At 42.5% G+C, this 26,087-nt stretch overlaps 3 protein-coding genes across 4 annotated transcripts; 2 read left to right on the plus strand and 1 right to left on the minus strand.

Annotated features, from left to right (window-relative positions):
- The first annotated feature begins 493 nt into the window (after window positions 1–493).
- zgc:195001 (uncharacterized protein LOC567531 homolog) lies at window positions 494–7,066 on the plus strand. Its single transcript, XM_034593466.1, has 5 exons — window positions 494–643; window positions 4,870–4,899; window positions 5,078–5,140; window positions 5,545–5,684; window positions 6,323–7,066. The coding sequence occupies exons 1-5, from the start codon at window positions 622–624 to the stop codon at window positions 6,725–6,727; spliced, it is 660 nt and encodes a 219-aa protein (XP_034449357.1). The 5' UTR covers window positions 494–621; the 3' UTR covers window positions 6,728–7,066.
- Window positions 7,067–7,637: 571 nt separating this feature from the next.
- On the minus strand, window positions 7,638–15,121 carry akt1s1 (AKT1 substrate 1 (proline-rich)). Of its 2 annotated transcripts, XM_034593465.1 has the most exons (7): window positions 14,963–15,110; window positions 12,870–12,922; window positions 12,129–12,758; window positions 11,771–12,032; window positions 11,393–11,476; window positions 11,134–11,309; window positions 7,638–8,549 (listed from the first exon to the last, which is right to left on the minus strand). In XM_034593465.1, exons 3-7 carry the CDS (start codon window positions 12,519–12,521, stop codon window positions 8,412–8,414), a joined length of 1,053 nt encoding a protein of 350 aa, XP_034449356.1. In that variant the 5' UTR covers window positions 12,522–12,758; window positions 12,870–12,922; window positions 14,963–15,110; the 3' UTR covers window positions 7,638–8,411. The 2 variants fall into 2 exon arrangements, with proteins under 2 accessions (XP_034449356.1, XP_034449354.1); XM_034593463.1 differs by having other exon boundaries at window positions 12,129–12,922; window positions 14,963–15,121.
- A 2,036-nt stretch (window positions 15,122–17,157) lies between these two features.
- tbc1d17 (TBC1 domain family, member 17) lies at window positions 17,158–25,604 on the plus strand. The gene is made up of 17 exons (XM_034593299.1): window positions 17,158–17,271; window positions 18,299–18,394; window positions 18,481–18,558; window positions 18,650–18,761; window positions 18,852–19,035; window positions 19,200–19,308; window positions 19,697–19,867; window positions 20,262–20,387; window positions 20,503–20,606; window positions 20,736–20,830; window positions 20,918–21,034; window positions 21,377–21,477; window positions 21,871–21,970; window positions 22,282–22,379; window positions 23,086–23,202; window positions 23,288–23,374; window positions 24,813–25,604. The coding sequence occupies exons 1-17, from the start codon at window positions 17,209–17,211 to the stop codon at window positions 24,972–24,974; spliced, it is 1,920 nt and encodes a 639-aa protein (XP_034449190.1). The 5' UTR covers window positions 17,158–17,208; the 3' UTR covers window positions 24,975–25,604.
- The last annotated feature ends 483 nt before the right edge of the window (window positions 25,605–26,087 follow it).

The raw sequence follows: 26,087 nt of genomic DNA on the forward strand, positions 1-26,087 counted from the left end.
ATGACATCTGAACCTGACGATGGCCTCCCGCTGATTCACTGGCCTCCACCTTGAATACTGATTTCCTGTTTTCTCTATATACAGAAACAAACGCCTGCAGCTCGTGTCAGTTCACGTTGCTGTTGTGAGACCCGTTGTTCATTCTCTGGTGGCCATCACGTGAATTCAGCAGCTCTAGAAATGTGCGATGATCACGTTTGACCCCCCCACATGGCTGTGCAGTTTTCTTTTCATTCACTACATAAATTGTTTAGTTTACATCATGTCATATGAATGTGTTTATCAGATCTGAGGGGGAGTGTAGTGCACGCACATGCCCAGTCCATGTGTATGCAAAAGAGCGCGCATACTTGGGATATACTGGGTATTTGCTTGTCTGTCTCCATCCATGTGATCCCTAGAAAGGATCAGGAGTTTCATGTGTCAGGACGATCCCCCCCCTGCAGGCAGCTCCTACTTCCAAACAAAACTTATGCACACCCCCTCCTCCCTGCTCGCTTTCCCCCCTCCCCACTCATATGGAAGTTAATAAGAGAGACCCTCCAGACACTCGCATTCAGTGCAATCACAAGATCTCCCCAAGTTTGACGCCCCAACCGCGCCGCGAGCACCGAGGGAATCATGCCTGTGCCCAAGAAAGCAGGTAGGCAAGCATCCTCACCTGAGTCCCTGCGGGGACCCACAGGGATCATTACACCATGTGGCAAATGAGCCATTTACCATTTAGAAGTTATTTATCATTGACTCATGACTGTGAGCATCTGTTTTTACATCAGGTCAATGACAAGTAAATTGTATTTCAATTTACAATGAATCATAGAATCTGTGGTGTTTTCCTGGGATTTAGATTCTGCAGTTTAATCTTTAGAATTCATATTTTTCCACATTTCATGACGTGCAGCCTTAAAACTGGATCCGAATTTGAATCATCTTTGTGTTGTTGTTTTTTTTACATTTTTCTCACTGAAATGCATTTGCAAACCTTATTAAAAGCAGGAAAATTAAGAGTTTTCATATTTAAAATTATAATTTATTTTCATAGATTGCACCGATATGTATTTCTATAGATTTGTATATTGCGTCTGTAAATGCCCAAATTTCCCATGAGATGCTTGAATATTCATCAGAAGTATCACTATGAGTCACAGCTTGAGAAGTTTTAACTTTATTTATTGCGTGTCAGTGTTTTATTACACATTTATTATGTGTGTCATATGTTGTTTATATGATGTTATTAAAGAGCTTCATGCTGACCATCGCTGAAAGTCTGCGCGGGGCCAGACATCCCTCCTCACCTTGGATCCTGCCAGCTTCTCTCCAGCCCATTAATCATGTCAGCAAAGTGCTAGAAAGAGCTTCTCCCTGGGAGGTTATGGTTTCTCCTGCACTTGTGCCATCGGTTACCGAGCGCCCCTCAATGTCAAAGCCCCCTCTGCAAATTCAGGTCTCACATTTCTGCTCGTCTTTCTCGTTTTCTCTCCCCTCACGCCACGTGGTGCCTTCCTTGCTTCACTCCCTCACCTGTTGCACCATATGTGGGCCTATTGTGGCTCTCCGGGCCTCTTATGGATATTTCCAATCCACTTTCCCCACCTCCCCCCATTTTGCCAATCCCTCCCCTGAGCAGCCAGCGTAATGAAGTGTGAAATGCTAAATGTAAAAGCCCAGCCCGGTTTTATTTGTGGCAGTTTGATTCTGCCAATTGCCACCATCAAGAGTTTCTGTCACTAGAACAGAAAGATAATTGATAATAGATCAATATGATTAGTTTTTATTGGCTGCATAGAATCTAATTAACGTGACTGATCAATGTATTTAATGTTTTTAATGTTGCAGGTCTTTGTGTAGGAGCTAACTTAAAGCTTCACTACCTAAATTCTTTCTTTTCCCAACATTCTTCGTCCTCCACGTGTGCCCTATTTCCTTCGCATCTCCATCTCACACGTGCGCTCACTGTGCGCTGCAGGGCTTCCAGCCAAGGAATCTTGACACTTGACAGGGACCTGAGGGATGAGCCTGGGCTCACGCCATCCCTGCTCATCTCTCCGCCTCTCTCTTTCTCTCTCTCACTCTGTCCGTCCTCCTCATCTCACTACACCGTCTGATCTTGCTGCCTCAGTGAGATCTTCTGAAACTGATCCTCACGGATAAGGTGGCGACGTCCCTCTGAGAGGTGAAACTCAAGTTTTGCAGCTCGTCGTTGGGCCACATCACAATCCAACTCAGATCGATCTCACTGAAGATATCTCATCCTTCTCAAATCTGCCTCTGTTAGCCGTCTTTGTAGTAGTTGTTGCTCAAACTCCTCCTGAAAACTGTCAGCTTCATCCAGGCATTCAGCCATTATTCCCACTTGATTCACAAAATCTTTTTTACGACCCCTCTGCCCTTAAATATTTTTACCCCTCACACCTGCAGTCTTGCAACCTGCTCCGTCCCCTCCATGTCTCTATCACCACGATGTCAAGTCATCAATCTTCTTGAGTATCTGTTTATCTCTGCGGGGGTTTTCCTGTTTATCCCACTGAGCGTGGACAGGCATCCGCAGGGGTTTAACCTCCACAGAGCAGCTGGGGAGCTATCAAACTGCCAAATTTCCAGTCGCCCCCCCCACCACCACCAGCTCAGTTATGGCCAGCCTGATCTGTCACTCTGAGGTTACCGAGGTGTTGAAGATGCCAGAAACACCTCGCAGATTTGAAGATGACTTTATTCACAGTGTAGAATTTCTCCAAGCGTCTCCCAGTCTCTTCTCTGTAATTCCTCTTAATGCCTTGATCACCCCGACATTAATCCACACGGCTTTTCTTTCATGAAGGCCCCCCACCGGCTCACCTGCTGTGTCCCTTTAATCGGGACACGACGGGGAAGATGGATGAAGTGATCTTTCACTAGGCGTCTTTCTGCTCCATCGTGCCATTTCCAATATGGCCTGCACGACCTTCACTCCGCCCCTCTCCGTCGGTCCTGCCAGGTCTCCCCCCTTCGTCTGGTCAGGATCTGTCCACCCCCTGTCCGCCGCCATAAATGTCCAAACTGTAGTGAACATGCTGCTGAAGTAAGTAAGGACATGTGGACGAACTCCAAACTAGAATCAGATCTGTTATTGAATCTTAAGCCTCAGTGGAGTCCAATTATTATATCGGCATGCCCAAGCAATTATCACATTCTCTGGTCTTAGTTGCTTAGCAACTCAATCCCATCCATCATGTCTGATGTGATGTGTGCAGGTGTTATACCACACCCCTCAATTCGTCCTCTCGCCCAGGTTGTCGCGCTGCTGCCCCCCCCCCCCCCCCCCCCCCCGCAGCTGAGGGTCACGCAGGCTGGATGGGTTATGTTTCCTCCAGGCTCTGCCGGGATGGGCATACCACCCGAATCCGCTGACCTCAGGAACATTGACGCCAGCTCTGCGAGAGCCACAGGCCGACAATGGTCGCATTGAAAAAAAGAGGGTTATTCAGTCCTTTTACATGCATATTAATAATCTGATTACAACCACATAAACACACAAATGGCTGATTCGTATACTGGTCTTAATCCCTCATAAAACAATCTACACAATGACAACAAAAATAAAGAAAAAAACAAAAGACACAAATGATACAATGAAATCCTACATTGATCACCTGAATTCAGAACATGAACCAAACCATAAATATGATAGCAGGATGAACAAAGTAAAACAATGAACAATACCTGGTGGAATGTAACTAAATATATTTACTCACGTATTGCTCACTTTCACAAGTACACATTTGAAGTACTTGTGCTTTGGTTTAACACTGTTTACTCTACTTCATGCTTCTAGTTCACTGCAATTCAAACTATATACTGTCCTCCGCTTCATTATTTCTACAACTAATAAACTATGACTTTATAAAAAAAATATGTATAATGCATATGATAAAAAATGAAAACTACCCAGTAATACATGAAAGTAAAAATCGAATCCTAAATAAATGTAACAGAAGTTTGACTGTGAGTGCTGACTCGGCTGACTTTTCCTTTATAACTGACTATTTTTACACAGTTGTAGTGCTACTTGAGGAAATGACAAAAACACCCTTATATTGAACTAGAAAACAAATTGAGGCCCTTCCTTCTAATTTTGGTGACACACAAATCAAGATGATGTGATGATGTAACTGTCTGATAGGTGAGGAAGAATGATGAGGACCGAGCCTATTTGTCTGTGTGAAATCTGAGAGGCGGTAACATGAGCGAAGATGACCTATAGGCAGGGGAGGCGACGGAGAGTGACCAGACGGGCCAGTGCGAGTTTTCTCCGAACGTCAGGAGACAGGGTGACTCACGAGCTGGAGGAGGAACAAACGAACAGAGATTACACACTGGCCCACGACATGACAGGCATGCCCGGGGTGGTTTGAAGTAACAGCATCGTGCAGAAAGTGTATTCTTAGATTGAGACTCCTGCTGCTGTCAGTGGCCGTGATGTGTGTGGCTAACAGATGCGGGCCCGGGCCTCTGGATTCCCCACGTTGAAACCTAAACCTTGAGCAGAAACTTCATGAATCAGTGCTGAGCGGACATTGCACACATACTGGGCTGTGATATAGTGCGGGTTGAGAGCAGCAGGTGATTTACTGGACGAGCGGCAGCCTGACAGAAGCACTGATGAAGGGGAGAGGCTGCGGAGAAAAAAGATGAGAGGATTTAGAGTTAACTTGTCAGTGCCATCCTGAATAGTGTTGTGCATTTCATTTTACACAAGCCATTGTGAGGGGAATCTCTGGGGAGAGGCCATAAAGCATCCCATATCTATTTGTCACATGGCTGCAGCAGATGTGGTGAAATAAACACACACACTCACACTTACTGATTCACTCTCATCTCTTTCTATTCCAGGAAGAAAAAACAGTTCAGCTCCCGTGGAAGGTAAAGAGCAACATTTGTTACTCCTGTTGGATTGTCTTCGTAAATCACCAAGAGGATAACAAGATCAGTTCATTAAATTCAATAGCTGGTGTCGTGTAAATCAGATCATCCACACGTGATAAAGTTTAATGCATTTTCCCTCTAATGCTCTGATTATCTCTCCTGTCTGTTCCCTCAGAGAAGCTGCCGCAATATGAGCCAAATGTCCCTGAACCCACCACCAGGGCTGACTTCATGAAATGTAACTTATACTTTTATGTTTTTAATGTTTATTTCAAAAGAAAATCCAGCATCACTGCCATACAGTGAAAATGATGGCCAGTCAGTATTGATTCAAGCCAGTTGTGGATAGTAGTGGAGTGAAGTATGGAGTCTTTGTTGTGCCAAAATATGATTTATTAAGTCATTAAAAGGTTTAATGCATTTTGAATATTAAGATAGTAATAGATTTATAATTATTAACACATAGAATAATAAAACAATATAAGACATATCGAGATATGATTAATCAATAAATGTTTGTTTTCACATTTAAACAGATTTTCTAACCCTATCACTTTTGTTACTTGGGTAACTTTAAAAACAATTTCAATAAGTCTTGATTTCAATTGATCTTCATTTGGTGTCCCTCCTCCCTTCTGTCAGATTTTTTCCAGCCCTCTCTGGATGATAAAACTGCACAGAAACTGTTGTGGATTTCAGAGAGCGGCTCCAAAGTGGCTCGTACGGCTGATGCAGTCTGCCCGTATCCCAACAGGCCTGAGAGATACGACCACTCACCACAGGTAGGCCGCTAATAAAACAGTGATCACACCTGCAGTGTCATCACTGGTCTCAGTCATTGTGGAATGAGAGGGAGCATGAGAGACAGAGGTCATGTGACAAAACATTTTGCGGACGAGTGGTTTAATTGAGAACAATGATGTGTTTTTAATTAGCAGAAGAAGTAGAAAGTTGCATAAAATAAAAAAAATTGAGTAAACCATCTCAAAATAGTACTTAATTACAGTAACTGAGTAAATGAACATAGTTACTTTCCGACACGTTTCCTTAAAAATATTCTGGTTTGTTTCCTGCAGTTATTTCAAAATAAAATTTCACACATCAATAAACTGCATTACATTGTCATGTAATTCTTTGCACCATGGACCATGTCCCATCTGCTAACATGGATGAGGTAAGGTCTATGACTTACTGCAGCCAGCCACCAGGGGTCTATCAAGAAGTTTTGGCTTCACTTTCTTTGGAACTGTCATGTCGTCCCTCTATTTAGTCTATGGTCCCAAGAAGATCAGCCATTTTTATATAACAATTAAATACGTTAAGTTTTTTTTCATCAAAAGGAATTGTTGATCAATTCTTTTTATAATCAACTCTAATTCTGAGACTCGTCTTGTGTAATGTTGGACCTTCTTCTCCTCAGGTGCTGTGTAAGGAGAATCTGCTGGGCCATCGAGGGTACTGGGAGGTGGACTACGAGGGGTGGGTGGTGATCGGGGTGATCTCTGAGAGTGCGCCCCGGAAGGTCCAGGAGGGGGTCTGCGGCCTCGGGGAGAACAGCGGCTCCTGGGGAGTCGGGTGGTCCGGCTCCTGCTACCAGGTGTGGCACAATGGCGAGAATGTGGACGTCAAGCTCACCCCGTCCTCCACCATAGGAGTATATGTTGACCAGCCCGCCGGCATCATCAAGTTCATGCTGCTGGAGGGGGAGGGCGAGAAGGAGGTGCGGCTGATTCACAAGTTCAAGGTCAACGTCCAGGAAAAGCTCCTCCCCGGCTTCTGGATCGGCACCGATTCCTTCTCCCTCATCCGGAAAAAGGATCAGTGACAAATTAGAGCAGGTTTGGGTGGGAGGGGGGTGGGAGGGGTCACATGGTGTAAATTTAAGAAGGTGTCAAGTTGTTTGGGGAACAAGTGTCGGAGTTGTAGAGCCGAACCGAAGCACGTGGTGAAATCTCTGTAGCTTGTGTTCGCTTTCTCTGGTGCATGAAGAAAGCTTTTCAAATCCAAATATAACCAAATGTGCCTTATTTTATTTATTATTGTGTATCTATTTACTTATTTTATTTAAGATAGAAAATAGGCAAAGCGGTGTATGTTTATATATACACAGGGCTTTACATGTACTTGAGTGCTTGTTTAACTTCAGAGTCTATGTATTTTTTATGTGCTATATGTAGTCAATAAATTAAATTGTTGTGTAATATCACAGACGTCATGTTTTTTTTACCTGCCAGTGGCTAAAGGCATTCTGTTTTCGGGTAGTCTGTCCGTCCCATTCTTGTGAACACGATATCTCAAGAACGCTTTGAGGGAATTTCTTCAAATTTAGAACACACACTCAGTTGGACTCGGGGATGAACTGATTAGATTTTGGTTGAAGGTCGAAGGTCACTGTGATGGTGGTCGAACGTCCAAGGACCTCACAAAAAAATGTTTTGGCCTCTTGAACACGATCTCTCAAATCTGCCTTGAGGGATTTTCTTCAAATTTTCCTCCGTTGTCACTTGTACTCAAAGATCAGATTTCACATATCAAAGGTCACGGTGACCTAATATGAGTCTGTAAAAAGAAATGATGTAGACTGGTAGAGGGGTACAACCGCAGGGCTGTATTAGTTTGTATTCCTAAATATCAGGGGTGTGCAGCAAAACAGATTTTTATAGTGTAGTACTAGTGCCCTCTGGAGGATCATAGTGGTATAACACCCTCACACAAAATCACACAGAGTCTTCTCGCTCTCTTGGTGTTGCTCCTTTATTTGTAACATAAAAGTAATTCCTGGAACATTTATTTGTTTTTGAAATGTCAAATGTGGACATTTGTTCATTTTCAATCAACCCATCTTCTCTCTTCCCTACACACAAACACACACACACACACACACACACACACACAGTCACACACACAGTCACTTTCTCATTCACTCAACATCTGGAGCGAAGTAACAAAACAAAAAAGAACGCCATCCCCTATAATGCTGTATTGATTTACAATCATTCGATCAGTCAGTCATTCATTGGCAAAAGTAAAAGTACAAACAGGCATGTTATGAGGAGGTGCTGGGGTCCTCCGCTCACATTTTTTAAAAGCAACATGCTTCTTGTTACTTCAACTTTTTCCTCAGGTCCAGTACTAATGTAGTGTTTGGAGACGTGAAGTCACTAGTGTTGTGAAATGTGTAGTGACGAGGTGGTGGTGGTTGGTTGGTTGGTTGGTTGGTTGGTGGAGTGATGGAGTGATAGTGTCGAAAATGTTATTAGTGTTCATAACATTTCTTTCTCCGTTACTCCTCGAAGCATGTGCCGTAAATTTTGGTTAGTGAGATAAATGGAGGTACTAGCTTTTACACCGTTTCACAAACTGTACGTCACATCTGCCAAAATACAGGCCCCGCCTCAGCCATCCGTTGTCATGACAATATCTTTCTCCACGTTTTCTTCTCCACTCTCACTCACTCCCCTCTATCCCTTTCTCTCTCTCTTCCCCCTGCTCGCCTCACACCCTCCCTCTCAGTGCTTCAGGGAGAAGTCCCCGGTGTTGAGGCGGGGCCGAGGCAGGGCCCCGAACATTTCCGTCCCGTCGGTGGCCCCGGGGGCCAGCAGGGCTTTCATACTGGCCGCGATGTGATCCAAGTCAGCACAGCCCACCTAGAGGACACACACACACACACACACACACACACACACACACACACACACACACACACACACACACACACACACACACACACACACACACACACACACACACACACACACACACACACACACACACACACACACACACACACACACACAGAGGAGACTGTGTTAACAAGGCACAGGAGGGTCATGGGGGGTCAGAGACGAGAACCTGGACGTAAAAGGGGAAAATCCAAATTCCTGACGCTCATTCACTCAGAAAAAAATTCTTTGTGAGAGGTTACTTGTAAAGTATTTTCCCAGCATGACCTCACACAAATGTCACACATACTTTTACGGTCACATGAACTGATGGAGCTGTCGTGACCATTAGCTGGTGCATCAGAATACTGGGAGGTGAATTGTTTCTTTGTCTTGGTCTTTGGATGCCATGAAACATGTCAGCATCAACAACAACAACATCAGCAGCCGCAGCATCATAAAGCAAACAAACAGCTCGTTTCATTCATCAGTTCTTTCATTACCCGTTTCTTTTAGGAAAATTAGTTGAGGTATTTCAATTTAACTAATGGAAGCAGAACATTTTTATTTTATCTGTAGAATATATTCTAAAGGTTAAAGTAAATTAAATTGTCTATTTGATGGAGAGAAAAAACAACTTTCAGTCACTCGTCGTGGCGGATGAAGCAGCAGCAGATTTACAAACACCCAATTCTTAAAATGTATTGGACACTCACTGACATCTACATTGTCACCATATTTAGTAGAGATATTAAAACATCCATAACGCCCCTAAATTGAACTTTTCAGACCAACGTTCCTACACTTTCCTACTGATTTGCAGATCTATTCTGAACCAGAAAAAATATCAAAACTAGAATAAATTCACTGGATCCACATTTTTATTTGGATCTGCTCGCACTCACAAACGTCTCCTTTAAACATCACTCTCCTAAATATGTCTGATATTTTATGGCAGTTTCAATGTCTATATCTGGCAAATATGTAACAAATGTAAATATTTGCAATCCTTCATGTCCCTGTTTCAAAGTAAAAGCACTAGTGTTTCTGTGACTGAATCCATTCATTTGATTTAACAAGGTTTTATAGTTATTGTAGGACCGGACGTTGCACAGCTACATACCGCAGAGTGCTGGCGTTTGGTCAAGTACTTGGACCTACTTTTATTCGAGGAAATACAGAAATCATACCAGAAACCTCACGGAGCCGCTCCACAGCAGACACGTGCCCAGTTTGAGCAACTAACGCGTACAAGCATTTGCACAAGCAGATCAGCAACACAGCCGTCACGTCACATGCACTCGGTGTGGCCCGGGTGTAATGGGTTCTTACTCGGGTCATGCCTCACCCCTCCACAAAGTTTCATGGAAATGGGTTCAGTAGTTTATGACAGTCGGACAGACACTGATGAAAACATAACCTCCTCGGCTGAGTGAATTACTTAACTAGATTAGCTCCAGAAACACGAGCAGTAATATTCACATATTAGAAGATAAAGCTGCTAATGAGTGTGGTTTACAGTTTTACAAAGATTTTTACACAGAGTTGTAATTTTTTACATGTTTTTATCTATGTCAATGATGATAATGCATGAATTATTTTTGGCAAAAAAGTTTCATTCATAATGTGTGTGGATCTTTGTTCTATTAAAACTCTGAAGGTGAGAACTCTTTTACTTTCGCTGAGTCTCATGAGTCCCCTCTTGTTATTAGGAGTGGTAAATTATCTGATGAAAGTGCTTTACAGGGCCAAAGAAGTTATAAACAGAGTTCCACCATAACAGACAGAGAGCAAACACACACATACACTCTAAATAGAATCACATAGAGTCCAGTAGTAGTGCATAGAGACACAGATCTAGTACACATACTGTAAATAACCTGAATGCCTGTTTAAACCAAACACCTTTGACCCACAGAATCAACAAACCTTTAAAATATACGTAGGGCATTTTACAACTTTGGTGCCATTTTCTCTGTGTGGCACCAGCTGTGTGGGAAGTGTAATAGATTAAATAGTCAGATCTGAGAGAGAGAGCGGATTAATAAAGGTGGAGGAGATCCGTGAGATATGTAGGGTCTTGATGGTGCAGTGATAGGGTAGTAAGAATAAGAATTTTAAACTAAATTGTGTAAGTGAAGAGAAGTAAGAATGGGAGCATCTGTTTGACCTAACGAGAGGTCTAGCTGTGGCATTTTGGATCGCTCATAGATGATCTGTATTCACCTGGTTTCAGCTAAATCTTGATTTAAGGCCACATACATCAGGCTAATCCCCTCACCTCACTTTGAGACACGTGCTCCAGAACATTACAAGCCCAAATCTACACCGTAGCTCCCGTGTAGCCTACGTGTAGACGTACACACTTCGCAGAACCCTACACCCTTTCAGTGGTGTAATTGCAGAGCGACGCACACACACCTACACAATTTTGAATGCTCACAACGGCGTAGGCCCAGTGCAAAGGCTACACGCGTACCTACGGTGTAGCTTCGACGGCCTCAAGTCTCACAGTGCAAACCAGCAGCTTCTGTGACAAGATACTTTGTGTGTTTGAGTGTGTTCTCACCCGCTCTCCGCTGTTGCCGTCTCCCTGAGCGCCTCGGGTTCCTCTGCAGCTCCACACGGGCACAGATACAGGCAGCGAGCGGGCCAGAGCCATGGGGTGGGCGTGACGGGATGAGTACACAGAATGACCCATGGCCATGCCACGAGGAGGAGGAGGGGCGTCCTCACTCAAAGAGCCTAAGACATATAGAAACAAAAAGAATGAATGGAGATAATGAACATAAACGGACATACATGGAGTCGAGATATCAAACTCTTACCATCAGTGCTCTCCTCCTCCCCATCCGATTCAAAGAACGGCTCACAGTCCCGAGACAGAGAGTCCTCGTCCATCGAGAACACACCTGCAGCAGAAGGACCATAAATCTTAAGAATACTTAAAGAGACACAGATAAACCAAGGGGGAGGGTTTCACACAACGAATTGAATTTGCAAACGATTAATAATCGTTTGAAATATAAATATCAAAATAGTCACGTGACACTTGGAAAACAACAAAATACGTGTAATGTTAGTACAAAATATAAAACTCGTCCTATCTTTTAAAACAGAATAATAATATTGTTGGGTTTGGAGTGAAATGGTTCTTTCGTCCTGTATAGTGTCGCACGCCCACGACAAACTGTCTCGCTCCTCACCTGCACTTTCATTCCCATAGGGTCTCCTCTCATCCATGTCCTCCTCCTCTTCCTCGTCTTCGCACTCTTCTTCCAAATCCACGATCCCAGAGCTCTGTCTCCCTCGCTCGGCCTCCAGCATGCTACTCTCCCTCTCTTCGTTACCGTTCTGCCCGGCGACCTGCCCGGTACCAGCTCCTGAGCTGTAGATTGATGGGTAGTTCTGGGAGTACTGTCTGCTGTTGGGGCTGACTCCGCCCACCACACCGTCTCCTGTAAAGCTCTGTGACGACAGCAAAACAACCCAGAATAGTATGGATGAGAACACTGTGATGGAGTGGTACCACAGTGCAGTGTGACACACAAGCAGACCACTCACCCCCCTGTGTCCCGGGTCAGAGGTCAGGTCAACCACCAGCTTGGTTCCTCCCTCCCCCCCGGACTGGCGTGTGTGCTTGTGGGCTGTTAGCATGGTCGTGGAGTGCAGCACGCCGATGTCGTCCATGTAGCGGCGCGCCGACTCGGCCAGGAACCCCTGACCCCAAATGCTGTAGGAGAAATCACACTCCCTCGGAAAGGCACTGCTGCTCTCCCGCTTCCTCACCCCGTCGCCATCGCCCGCTGACGACCGGAACTTCTTGCAGGCTGTCAGTATGGCCAGGTCGCAGCCTGACTTTTGGCAGTATGTTTCCACTGCAGAAAGTAGCGCCAGCCAGCTCTCCTTGTGGTTGTCTGGGATCTCAGGCTCAGACAACTTGGTGATGGAGGCCATGATGTTGCTAAGTGCTGTTTATAGCTTTCTTTAGTGGACTACGTGGACGAGAACAATGCTGATGAATGTTGAAGAGTTTAAAGACTAACCAGAAGCTCGGATACGGCTGATTCTGAGGAGCATTAAACTCAATAAAGCACAGTTACAAGTTATCAGTTGAAGCTTTGGTAGCTGTGGTGCACCTGAAAACTTGAGATTTGTTTCTTCTGTCTTGCTGGTGTTGAAAATGTTTTTGCACTGGCGAAGAATGCTCGATCAGGTAGAGAGGCACTAGGTGACTTTAAGATATGATAAATATATTAATGTAAATATAATTATATGTATATTTATAGTGGCCGATGTCCTTACACGCACTGGAGAGCCAGGGGAGAGAAAAGCTGTTGCCAAGTTGCTGGTGATACCTGGGTAGATAAAAACAAAATGGCACAAACGGCACAATGAGAAGGGTCGGACGAGATGGACGGGTCAGCTCAGAAATAAGAGCAACGTCATAGAAAATATAAAATGAGGAAATTGATTTAAACACAGTAGATGACAATTAAAATAAAATCAAAAACTAAACCCAACCCAGTACTAATCATCCTAGGAGCTCAGCAACATCTGTTGTCTTATGGACTTCTCATTGCTATGACACTCTTTCTTTTATTCCGGAGGAAGTGTCAACTGTTGAATTAAGACTAACTGAGCTGACAGTGAAAATTTGCTCTTAGATAAAACTTTTATTTGGCCCCCCATAATCTCCAATCTGTAACGGTGAAACAACACAAATTCTGTTTATAAAAATTTAGGCTACATGCAATATTAGGTAACACTCCTGGGCTGGGTGTGGACATTCTGGTTTTTCTGCTCAGTGTGTGATGCCAGGATTGTTTCTTTTCGTAACATCTGGCAAATAGTCTACACGCAGACTAAGACAGTGCATATCCAGGATATGTGTGGTTAGCAACAATCCACACTAAATGAGATAAGAAAAGGGAAGAGCAGAGGGTGGTTGATAAAAGACTAACTAGACAACAGGAAAACAAGAAAAAGGAATCTAGTATAATGTTACATGTTTGATTGTTAACAAACCAGATCCTGCTTTAATAGTAAACTGATTGTATTTGTATATCAGATTTTTTTCGTCAGACAAAAAGACTCATTTCAATATGTCACCTTAGAACCTGGGGGACTATAATGGCCACTAATTCCTGACATGTTATGGGAAAACAATTAATAATTACGAGAGTGAACATGATCCTTAGTAGATCCAGTTACCATACACCTGTGCCCATATGCAGAACATGGCATAGAAGTGAGCCGTCACCTTATCTCAGCTTAAACTTGATACTGCCCTCATCTCAGACAGTTTTTATTGTTTAGAGTTATGTGTGTTTGCTCTAAAAAAGAAAAAGGATAGGTCTATTTTTCCTCAATAAAGATATTTGAAACAAACATGTTGACGATAAGCTGGTGCCAAATATCAATACTTCATTATTTGGTTTATGGATATTTTACATTAGAATGATGGTACACGTTACAAGTTATAGTGTGTTTGTTAAAAACTTAAGAGACACCAATATAAGACTTAATGCACTTTCTTTTACATTGTCCCATCTCAGTTTGTGTCTGTGAACCTGACACCCAATCTGCACTGAATAAATACACAAACGCTGCACTTCACCTCTTTAGGGGCATTTTCAACTCTTCTTCGGTCACATATCGCGATGCATTGTTATAGAATTCTCCTGCAATATATCGATTATCGCAGAATTGCTGTATCGTGACATTGTTATCGTGGGCTATCTATCACCTATGATTTCCTAAGTTACACTGCGATTCCCACCCCCTGTATATAACAATTTTATATAGAGGTATTAACACGTTTATAAAGTAAACAAACAGTGCAAACGTGCAGGAAGGAGATATGTTGAGACATGAATTGAGTTATAAATGAAGAAGCCTGAGTTGGGTCCAGAAATATCAGGTTTACAGTTCAGACTTAAATGCAGAGACCCTGTCATCTGCCTCCTCCAGTGGAAGCGTATTGAGTTGACGTGTGGTTGCATGTGTTCGATTACGTGCAGCTGAAGTCGTAAACACAAGCTGTGCAGACTGATGTGTCCTCTGACTGTGTCGCAGCCCCCACCTCTGTGTGTGAGCTGCATGACACCAGCCGATGCTAACTACTGTAGCTCCTGTAGCTTCCTAATGACCCAGCTCTCCATTGATCCCCTCGCTGCCGTGTTAGCAGCCGTGTTGTCTGGGTTTAACCCGCAGACCGCACGCTCCCCTGCCCCTGTTGTTGTTGTTGTTGTTGTTGTTGTCGATCGGGTTGTTTACCCACTGTGTGTGCAGCCGCTTCATCATGGACCCTCTTTTCACCTCCATTTTTCTGGCTTTTAGCACGAGCCGAGACGCGCAAGTGTAAATTACGGAAGCTCGGGAGGACGTTCACCCACCTGTTCGTGTCCTTTCTTCCACGTTACCTGATGTTAATCGATCTTTAACTTTACTTCTTCTTTTATCGCTCGGATTCTGCTTCTCCCACGATTTCTCTCCCCCAGCTAGGCTCTGCACCCGCAGCAAGCTAGCAAGGCGCAATCACAGCGCTTCCGGCCGAGGATTTAAAAATAAAAGACTTTGTTTTTGCAAAGATTCTTTGACAGCTATGACATAATAACAGCAATAATAATAATAACTGTTATCAAAAAATTTAAAAATCTACAGTACAACACAGTTACCCCTCTATTTAATATGTTACATGCAACAAATACTGTGTGGTGTATTGAAAATCTAATGCAATGTCCAAAAAAACAAAAACATTAAACAACAAAACAGTATGTGTATGTTAATGCATATACAATTACTTACAAAAATTGTTAACATGTAAAATATTAATCTGAAATGGTTCGTGCTTGTATTTCTACAATGTTGTATTTCTTTTGTTTCAGTAAAAGAGCTGTCTTATCACCTTTGTCATCAGCTAGATATATGAATAATTTATAACAAACATCACTCCTTCTTTTTCTTTAACAAAATCTGTGTGTAGGCATTTATATTTGGCTCACCTTCATTTTCTCTTTGCCAATTGAACGTGACCGATCGAAGCTTTTATTTTGAAATGTAAACTCAGCTACCATATGCTTTTGTTTCAGATAGCTCAACTTGGCGTAGCTCTGACGTCACCTGTTTACTGCCTTCCAATCGGACGCACGTTGTACACGTGATCAAGAACTCGTCCTCGCCTTGTTCTCGTGCACGTGTACAGCCCACCAACTCCATCTCACCTGCACCACCAACCCATCTCTTTCTGTAAAGTCCATGCAACCCACCCACCAGCTGCTCAATCATCTGCAAAGACACTCGAATTGCAATAAAGACAAATTCTGAACAACAGCAAAAATCTCAAAACGGCTGCAAAAAAACTCAAATCTGATGCAATGACAGGCAAGACCGCAGAAACTCAAACGGTTCCAAGGAAACTAATGACTAATAAGTGCAACAAAGAACAACTCCAAACTGTTACTGAGAAACTCACACTGCTGCAGAAACACACAGCAGCAAATAAACTAAAATAAGCTGCTAAAAAACTCTAAACTGTTGCAAAGACACTAAAAACGTCCAAAAGGAAACTTAAAACTGCTATAAATAAACTAATAAAAGATGCACTGATACTCAAAACAGCTGCAAAGAAAGTCAAAACGGTTGCAAAGAAACTAAAACAGCTGCAAAGATACTAAAACAGTTACAACAAAATTCTAAACTGTTGCAAAGAACTCTAAGAACTATTCCCTCAACGCAGCGACCCACATTAATGCCACTGTGTGTCTGCAGGGATGAGTCTTTGCATCAAAACTGATGCAAAGACACTCAAACAGCTGCAAAGAAACTCAAACCTGATGCAAAGACACTAAAACAGTTACAAAGAAACCTTAAAACAGCCGCAAAGAAACTTAAAACTGATGCAAAGATACTAAAACAGTTTCAATGAAACCTCAAAACAGCCGCAAAGAAACTCTAAACAGCTGCTCAGAAACTCAGAGCTGATGCAAGACACTACAAACTGCTGAGGAGGAACTCAAATGATCACAAATAGACGTAACATGATTCCAAATTGCAGCAGAACAACTGAAGACTACAAAGACACAGAAATCCCAGTACAAAGATACATAGCAGGATCACTTAGAGATGATACTAAATCTTCCCACAGAGGAGCACAGCAACATAAAATTGAGGTTAAATCCAGGTCACATATAACTCTGAAAGATAAGTAATGAAGCATCAAAGCAATGTTTGAATAAAATGATTTAATATCATTTTATTTACAAATTTAAAAGTATTCTGAAACTATCTTTAGAGTGTCATACCATATCCGGATTAAAATAAGGACAGATTTTAACTTATTTTTCCAATATTTTATCATTATATTTTAATACAAACCAGCATGTTAACTGCCCCCCAGTGGTTGGGAATGTCATCAGTATGTTGAGTAGAATTTGAATGTGTTTAAATTAACATGTAAAGTGTTATTACAGACAATAATATTCTATCTGACATCACGTATCTCTGAATGGGGATTCTTGTCGCGTTGTGGCGTTAAAAAACACCCAGAGTATATACAAATATCCGATTGGCTCGTACTCCATGACGTATCCTTGTGGGCGGGGGCTTTTGAGAGCAGCAAAAGTGTGACGTCATATTTGTTATGGAAGAACGAAGCAGTGACTCCGGCGGCGGAAGAATGGAGCAAAACATCGAAGATTACAAGGTAGTTCTGGGTTTTTACAAGCATTTGCCGCCAGTATTTTGATGTGCGCACGTTGACAACTTCCCCCACAACTCGACCCTCGTTTTTCGGGTGGAACTAGTCGAGCTTTCGGGGGCAATGTTAGCTTCTAGCTAGCTGTCGGTGTTCAATAAATCGCTGGAGAAGATAAACCTGTCAGCTACACGTTGGCATCTGGATGTTTCATGCTCTGGGCTCTGTTGTATTAGAAGCCCGATGGATGTGTTTTACTACCACACAGACAAGTTAGCTCTGTAGCTAACTAGGTCAAAGCTACTTCAGCACAACAAGTTCAGTTTTTCAATGTGCGAGTTTCTGGTCTCTGGTCCAGTGACCTGACAGACCAGACGAGCTGGAGTCATGTGATCACTGTCATTTACTGCCTTTGATGTGAGATCACTACACAACCCCCACACACATCATGCAGTCTTATCTGATCAACACTGTGTGCTCATTTAATTTGACATATATGTTGTTAAACCACATAACACATTTATAACAATGGCCTCAATGTGACCAGATTTTTTTATTTATTTATTTGACAGGGACAATGTTTATTGATCAACATTAAATACAGAACCTAGCATGAACATGTCCACCAAGGAAACAATGTGTCTATTTTATACAGAATAAATGACAGCAATAAATAAGGTAAGAGAAAAATAGGAGGATGGAAAGAGCGGATGAATTATAAACTAAGCTAGACAACCAAAAAACAAGAAAAGGGAAATGAATATAATATTGACATTTGATTGTTAACAAGCCAGTCCCTGATTTAAAGGTAAACTGATTTTATTTGTATTTTAGAATATTGGTCAGACAATACAGCCAATTTCATTATGTCATCCAAGGCTCTGGGAAATTATAATGAGAACAATTTTCAACCCCTTGTAGATACTGTTAGCATACACCTCCAGATTATGTCCCCATAACCTCACTTTGGCACAGAAGTGAGCCATCCCCTTGTCTCACCTTACTTTGTATAACTCTGGGATTTCTTCCTCCTCAGCTGATATTTGAGAAGGAGGGAGTTTACCTCCACACAAATGCCAAGAGGAGCAACCAGGACACTACCATCCCAGGGTTCATCCGCGTTGTGGAGCGGGTAAGAAAATATGTCTGAGTCAAGCTTGCTATATAGAGGGAAAGCCCCGGAAAGCACTGGGGTCATTAACTGTGTCTTTGTTCTAGGCTGGGGTGCCAGCTCTAGAGTGGAGCCCACTAGAGGATGAGGGGCGCTGTGCCCCCGCTGTACTCTACTCCAAAAAGGTCGGTAGTCATGAAAAACAACAAAATATTCATATATTTTCGGACTCAAATGTAAATGAATGTCATCAACTTTTTTTGTTTAACCAATTAGGACGGAGAAGGAGGGGAGGAGGATACACACTTTGACCCTGGTTATGAGCCGGACTGGGCTGTTATCAGCACTGTGAAGAAAGATCGAGAACATGTCCCAGTCAAAGAGTCAGGTGCCTTTTACACTTCTGTGACCTTTGACATAGAGTTACGTTGATAAGAAACAATGTATGAAAGTAAATATCCCTGTATTTCTCTTCCAGATCAGTGGTCATTCTCTCTGCCTCTGTCAGAGCTCTACTCTCTTCGGAGGGCCCGCTTCTCTTTGGGTCGCAACTTTCTGGTGTTGACGAGTAGAGGGGGGCACCCGCTGCCTGCTCTACACTTCCACAGGGGAGGAACCAGAGAACTTCTTCGGGCCCTGCATCATTACATCATCCTGGACCCGTGAGTATTATCACTGTGACACCCCCAACAGCCGCAGCAGCAGAGTCAGTGTGTTGGAATTTGTCTCAGCACTTTGAGCAGCTGATGGACCGTTTCAAGCAGAACTGTTAACATGATGCGTCACATGAGTGGAAATAACATCACATGCATTTTTTTGTCATCAGGTCACCAGTCGATGGGCGACTCTACCTTGCTTACCCGCATGAGTCAGGTGCACTCTCTCACTCTTTTGATCGGCTGCACCTCCTTGATGACGGCTCGGATCTTGTTTCGGTAATTTACTTTTCTTTTCTTTTTTGTTTTCATTTAAAAGAGAGCAGGTTTTACATGGTACATTTAAAGTGGAAATAATGTTTTCAGTCTAAAAGTATAGTTACTAATATCAGTCTCCATCATAGCATAAATTGATCATAAAATCTTTCTTAGTTTTTAAGCCAAGTGATCAATACTGATCAAAGTCGCACTGTGGACTATACTTAATTTTAAAACTTTACAACCTTATCACTGGCGATCCTGACCTCCCCTCAGACTCACATATTGAAGCCCATCCAGAGTCACAGCCCATGAAAGAAGTGTTTTCCTGTCGAGCCAAAAACCCGTGAGGAATTCAAGTGAAACACCTCTTCATCTGTCACTTTGCTTTTTTTGTCTACTTGAACAGAGATTCATCCAGGACCCCTATGCCACAACATTTGGTGGTTTCTCCAAAGTCACCAATTTCTTCAAGGCGGCCCTCCGGCCTCCAGATTCCCCCGTCCACTTGCGCACTGCTCAGGATCCAAACCTGCACCCCCAGTCTGATGACGAGCCTGGATTTGAACTCATCAACTGTGTAAGAGAAAGATACTGAAAGGACCATTTAGAGTCCTGCCATCCACAGGTACTCGATGGGTAACGTGTCAAAATATGTTTATAAAAATTCACTGGTACAGGCACAGGTAAACCAGGAATTAAATAATTGTACTGTATTTTTAACATTTAAATCATTTTGGTATGAAGCCTAGTCAGCCGTAAGGTTTTTTATTGTGAAAGTCTATAACACAACCTTCTCTTCCTCTCAGATAACTGTCACTACCGACAGTGAATTAGCTAGTACATCAAAATAAATCACATGAATGCCCACAAAAAGAGTGAATATGTTCTCAGTGGCTTGTAGATGTTTAAATGGGTCAAAAGAGACGTGAGAATTGGAGACATTAATCACTTGTTTATGTTTTTCCGTCTAGGGGGTAGAGCTCGGTCCCAGACCAGATGTAACCAGGGGACAACCTCTGGACAAATGGGAGGAGTTTCTGGACCCTGAGGGCCGCGTGAGGAACCCAGAAAAAATCAAAGAGCTGGTGTTCAGGGGGGTAAGGCTGTAAATATAGTGACAGGATACGTATCTTCTGTTTCTAGGATTCCTGTTTTATTTTTAATTTTTATAATAGATACAAATTTTATTGATGTTGTTCTTGCCTCTTGCAGGGCATCAAGCCATCACTAAGGAGAGAGATCTGGAAGTTCCTCCTGGGTTTTTATCCATGGAACAGCACTACTAAAGAACGGGAAGACATTCTGCGGTTTAAAACGTCAGTGATTTTATTGTTTTACATGCTTTTGATGGTTTGACATCAGTTTGTGAATAAGCATGTTTTCCTAAAGTGTTCAACTATTCCTTCAACACAGTGACCCACTTTAATGCTACTGTGTGTCCGCAGGGATGAGTATTTCAGGATGAAAGTGCAGTGGAAGTCCGTCACTGAAGAGCAGGAGATGAGGAACTCCCTCCTCAGAGGCTACAGAAGCCTGATAGGTCAGAAAACAGAGGATCAGTTCATCGTTGTATCCGTCCGCTGCTTGTGATGCTGAAGTTGAACTTGGCTTTGTTGTTTTGTGACAGAGAGAGATGTCAGCAGGACAGACAGACACAATACGTTCTTTTCCGGGAACGACAATCCAGGACTGACCCTGCTCCACGATGTGCTGATGACGTACTGCATGTTCAACTTTGATCTCGGTAGGATTTTACTTTGCTGGTTGGCAAACAGAAGTGCAACTCACTGTGTGTGTGTGTGTGTGTGTGTGTGTGTGTGTGTGTGTGTGTGTGTGTGTGTGTGTGTGTGTGTGTGTGTGTGTGTGTGTGTGTGTGTGTGTGTGTGTGTGTGTGTGTGTGTGTGTGTGTGTGTGTTGTGACAATGACAAAGTAATGTGATTGAGTCTTGTTATTTTCGGTTCCGTTACAACTTTTTTTTATAAATAACTGTAAACAAACAAAACTAAGAAGATGATATGATTTGTTAATCTCAGGTCTTGTGTCTCTCTGGCGCTTTCCTTTATTTATTATTCTCCATCTGCCCAGGTTACGTCCAGGGGATGAGCGATCTCCTCTCTCCTCTCCTGTTCATCACCCAGAACGAGGTGGAATCCTTCTGGTGTCTGACGGGCTTCATGGAGCTGGTGGTTAGTAGACGTTTCTCTCTTCATCAGGATCAGTCGCTGCAGCTTTTGAATTTGGGAGTTCGTCTGAATAGTTCTAGAGATCAACAGTGAAAGAGAATGAGTGAAAGTTTGACATGAAGTTCTAATGCCCACTTTTATGTGGTCAGTGAAAACATTTTTGTAATAACTTCATCAGCAATTCTGGTTTAAACGAGAACAGAATGCACACATTGTTATATTTGTGGTTTGAATGTCTTTCAGAAGGATCTTTGTTAAGTTTCAAACTCAATAAGTCCTAAATAAATCACAGCTGTTTTGAGAATGTGTTTTTTTTGTATGTGTTCATTTAAATGAGCACATACCTGCACAGACTTATCGGTGACTAATATGCCTCCTCTGTTTTCATCTATGCAGCACCAGAACTTTGAAGAGTCTCAGGAGGCCATGAAGCAGCAGCTCCTTAAGCTCAGTATCCTGTTGAAGGCTCTAGACCCAGAGCTGTGCGACTTCCTGGGTTAGTCAGTGAACATCCATCCACTCACATTCTGGATTTGATTAAAATAATTCCTAAGTCATAAGTATGGTGCTAAGAAAAGTGGAGCAGAAACAAGAATAAAGAGGCTACTCAACATTCTGCATCCTTCAGGCTGCACTTAAGAATGTATTAGTTATGTATAGAAGCATCTGCAGATGGGTGCACACCAGGTACATATGCATGAGAGGAAGTGCCTGAATTTCAGTTTTAGGGATAAATCATTTACAAGGAGCTCATTCTTGTTGTTTTGTTTGTTGCTGAATTGAAAACACATTTGTGTTGTTCCGCAGACTCTCAGGACAGCGGCTCACTTTGCTTCTGTTTCCGCTGGCTGCTCATCTGGTTCAAGAGAGAGTTTTCCTTCGAGGACATCCTCACTCTGTGGGAGGTGAGCGCAGAACATCTGTATTTACTTACATACATGAAGGTTTTTATGATGCTCAAACAGCTGAAGGTCCAAAGACATGCATGTTAACTGGTGACTCCAGATTAGCCTTAGGTGTTTATGCGAGGGTACGTGGTTGTTTGTCTCTACCAGGGTTTTGATTGTACCTGAGGGTGGAAAAAGCAAGGACCTGTTAGCTCAGGATCTGTAGAGCGCCCACTTTGATCTTGAACATTAGATTTCACTGCCCCAGTCTTTTCAGCATTTAAAGGTTTGTGTATATAATTTGTATCTCCAGATGCTGCCATGTTCACCAGACAATGTTTGTAGATTACCTTTTTCAAGTGATCAGGTTCCCTTTTGGCATCAGGTTAAAAACGAATGTCTTCTGCAGAGTCATTTGACCTGGGAGCCAATGTATCCATTACCATTGCAGACAAAAGCCAGGTGTTAGCGGGTGTTAGTGATTTTTTTTTTGCGGTGGAAAAGGAGCTTAATTGAATTGTCCGCTAAGTATTGATTTTATTTTACAGACCGAAACACCAAAATTAACCAAATGGGTTTTATGTCTATAAAATGTGCCTGAACCCTGCAATGACCAACTTTTTATTTGTGTGATAGACTAGCAACATGTCCAGGTTGTAACCTCCCCCTCACCCAGTGGGAGCTGGGATTGCCCACCTCTGTAACATCCTGTTTTCTCCCTCAGGTCCAGTGGACTGGTCTTCCATGTGACAACTTCCACCTGCTGATAGCCTGTTCGATCCTCTCGTCCCAGAGAGGAGAGCTGATTGGCTCAGATCATGACTTCAACACTATTCTGAAGGTGTGCACCGCATGTGTGTCATGTTTACGACTCAGTGTGTCAACACAGCAACAACAGCATTTGTGTATTGTCATTTGATCTGCAGCACATTAATGAGCTGACGATGAAGTTGGATCTGCAGACTGTTCTACGTGGAGCGGAGGCCATTTATCTGCAGTTTATTCAGTGCAAGGTAAGAAGAGTCATCTTCCATTTTTTGTCAAAGACGGCAAGGCTCTCAGTGTTGTACCTGTATTTTAAAAGCTCAATCCAAATATCTGGTAAGAAGCTTCTGTGTCATTAATACATTTACATCAGGAATTTCTATCCTGCAGGTTTGCATCTCCAGGGATCAAAACCATAAGAAAGAGGGATTTCTCTCAAATTCTGTTTACTTCTTCTTACATATATCTAATATTTGTTTTTTTCTTGTCAAATGTTGTCGCTTCTCCTCACCTCTTATAATCTGTCACAGAAAAAAAAGTGAAAAGTAACACCTTGCGTCAACTCATAAAATTCACAACAAGTCAACATTTATCTGTTTCACACTGCTTCACAAGCCAGAAATATTGGGAATCATTTCCAGTCCATTTTTTTTCCACATACGAGTCTTAATATTATTTATTTGTTATTCATTGTATTTGTAAAATATTTCTAATGATGTTAAAAAGCATCAAATGGTTTTGCCCTCTACAGAAGATATAGTTGTTGCATCATATTCAGATTTTTTGGCCTTTACTCAATAGTAATGAGTCACATCTATACATACCTGGGATTGTCTCATTTCTCACTGTTTATCCTATTTTTCTGAGTCCATGCATTTGCTCCTCCAATGATTAGAAGCCAATTTAGGTTTTCACAAAAAAAAAAAAAATCTCCAGTTGTAATTTTTAATATCCATCAGCTTCCTTTTAAGATTTTTTTTCTCCTCGTGAATTCAGTAAAATCTGTGCTGATCAGGTGCATTTCAGCCATAGAGTCAGTAAAGATGAAGGCCTGTATTAATGCATTGCTTTGAAGTGATATAGTGTAATGGAAATTTACTTAATAACTACTTACTTTACTTAATAACTACTTACTTTACTTAATAACTACTTAGTTTATGCTTGCAGCAGACATTTCCATCTAGGGTACAGCTCGACATAAACTTTATGCATATAGGATGTACGTCCACTGTCTAGCATGTGACACCATCGTCTAAACATGTGTTGCGGAAGTTGATCCTGAGGTCACCTGAGTCAATAGTGACCTTTTGCTGTACTCGAGTTGAATTCTGTTTATCTACTCAGCTGACTGACAAACATCCTTACCACTGATAACATTATTTCCTCTCCAATACAGAAATTATGCAATCTATAAGTTCCGGACACAGAACAATATATTCACACACACACACACCCCTCACGTGTTTTTGGTCAGGGCGTAACCCACACAGAGACACTTAAATATGAGCACAGACACTTCACTGTTTTATCACACTCGCAACCTCCACCTTGCCCGTGTGAGCCTGGCTGCAGAAAGCTTTTACAAATACACTTACAAAGACAACTTGACTCAGAACCTCGTTTATTGACCAATTTCCACCACAATAGAAAAATAATTTCTGTCACCTCCTCCTCCCCCCTCCCCAGGAGCTTCCCCTCAAGGTGCAGAGGGTTCTCGGCCTCCACGTTCCCCCCAGCTCTGACGAGGACAGCCCGGACTCACAGGCCGGCGAGGCACAACGCCTCCTCAGCCAATCCCAGGCCGGAGCTTCCTCCTCTAATTCAGCACGTGGTCGCCCTTATCCTTAAATCTGAAAGTCAGCTGATGGACTGACGCTCACTAAACGATGAATGAAAGATATTTATATGTGGAAAAACAGAATCTATATATATACATTGTGATCCAATGAGAAGGAAGACTGTTGTTACTGTTTGTCAGGGGCAGGGGGTGCTGTTGAAGTGTTTTTCTTTTAATGTACCCCTGAATTTTTCAGTCCAAGATATTTAAACACTATGTTCGTACTCTTCTTTTTCTTTTTTTTTTTACCCGGACAGCTCGTCACTTGTTTTCACATCCTCCTGAGTTTCTGTCATCTCTCTTTTCTCTCCGTCCTCTGTTGGATGCTGCTGTTTTACCTTTTCCCCAAGTTATTTAACAGCTGTTTTCATCCCCGCCTGTCACTACAGTGTACTCTCTTTGTTGAGTCTGGTTTAGATTTCCCTCCTGTTCCCTTGCCACTGTTCCTGAAAAGGGAAGATATTGAAGTATAAACTGACTGCCAGCACCTTGTCAGTACAGTATGATGCCATTCCAGCCCTATGCAAAGTTTTTGCATGCCTTATAGTTTTCACATGCGGCGTGGTAATATTTTAAGCCTTGTAATTACCTGTATAACGTTTTCATCCGCTGATTATTACCAAATAAATGGTTGAATCATATCAGTCTGTCTCTCTTAGGTCTGCTCGGCTACTCTCTTAAAGTATTTACATTTTACTGCCACTGTATGATTCTCCACCACTATGTTCTATAGCCTCTTAGACAGGTTTAGTTACTTTAACATTAAGATTTTGTATTGAAAAAACATGATAAATTCATAAAATACGATGTCTGACCTTTCTGGCTTGTGACCCTGTACAAAAAAAGCAAAGTGTGCTCAAAGCTCCTTGGTTCATTACCTCCACCAAGAAGGTGATGTTTTCACCCCTGTCCATTTGTTGGTTGGTTCTCAGCAAGACTACACAAAAACAACTGAACAGATTTCCACGAAATTGGTGGCAGGATGCGGTATGGGTCAGGGAAGAACTTTGGTGCGGATCCAGGATTTTTTGTGTAGCTTGATTAAATTGAAAGGGCCTGTTTGGCCTGAGTGGCAGCTATGAGCTCTACTGAGTGACATAGTTCCATGTGTCTCTGAGTTGTTG

Source organism: Hippoglossus hippoglossus, chromosome 8 (genome assembly GCF_009819705.1).
Source record: "Hippoglossus hippoglossus isolate fHipHip1 chromosome 8, fHipHip1.pri, whole genome shotgun sequence".
In the NCBI taxonomy this organism is placed as follows: domain Eukaryota; kingdom Metazoa; phylum Chordata; class Actinopteri; order Pleuronectiformes; family Pleuronectidae; genus Hippoglossus; species Hippoglossus hippoglossus.

Bases quoted from the DNA above. Each gene is read 5' to 3' on its own strand.
- akt1s1 (XM_034593463.1), bottom strand. From the start codon at position 12,521: ATGGCCTCCATCACCAAGTTGTCTGAGCCTGAGATCCCAGACAACCAC. The intron at 12,033-12,128 runs GTGAGTGGTCTG...CTGTCGTCACAG, and splicing joins CTGACCCGGGACACAGGGGG to AGCTTTACAGGAGACGGTGT. The intron at 8,550-11,133 runs GTGAGAACACAC...TGTGTCCTCTAG, and splicing joins ACGGCAACAGCGGAGAGCGG to GTGGGCTGTGCTGACTTGGA.
- zgc:195001 (XM_034593466.1), top strand. From the start codon at position 622: ATGCCTGTGCCCAAGAAAGCAG. The intron at 4,900-5,077 runs GTAAAGAGCAAC...CTGTTCCCTCAG, and splicing joins CAGTTCAGCTCCCGTGGAAG to AGAAGCTGCCGCAATATGAG. The intron at 5,141-5,544 runs GTAACTTATACT...CCCTTCTGTCAG, and splicing joins CAGGGCTGACTTCATGAAAT to ATTTTTTCCAGCCCTCTCTG.
- tbc1d17 (XM_034593299.1), top strand. From the start codon at position 17,209: ATGGAAGAACGAAGCAGTGACTCCGGCGGCGGAAGAATGGAGCAAAAC. The intron at 20,388-20,502 runs GTAAGGCTGTAA...TGCCTCTTGCAG, and splicing joins AAGAGCTGGTGTTCAGGGGG to GGCATCAAGCCATCACTAAG. The intron at 23,375-24,812 runs GTAAGAAGAGTC...CCCCCTCCCCAG, and splicing joins TGCAGTTTATTCAGTGCAAG to GAGCTTCCCCTCAAGGTGCA.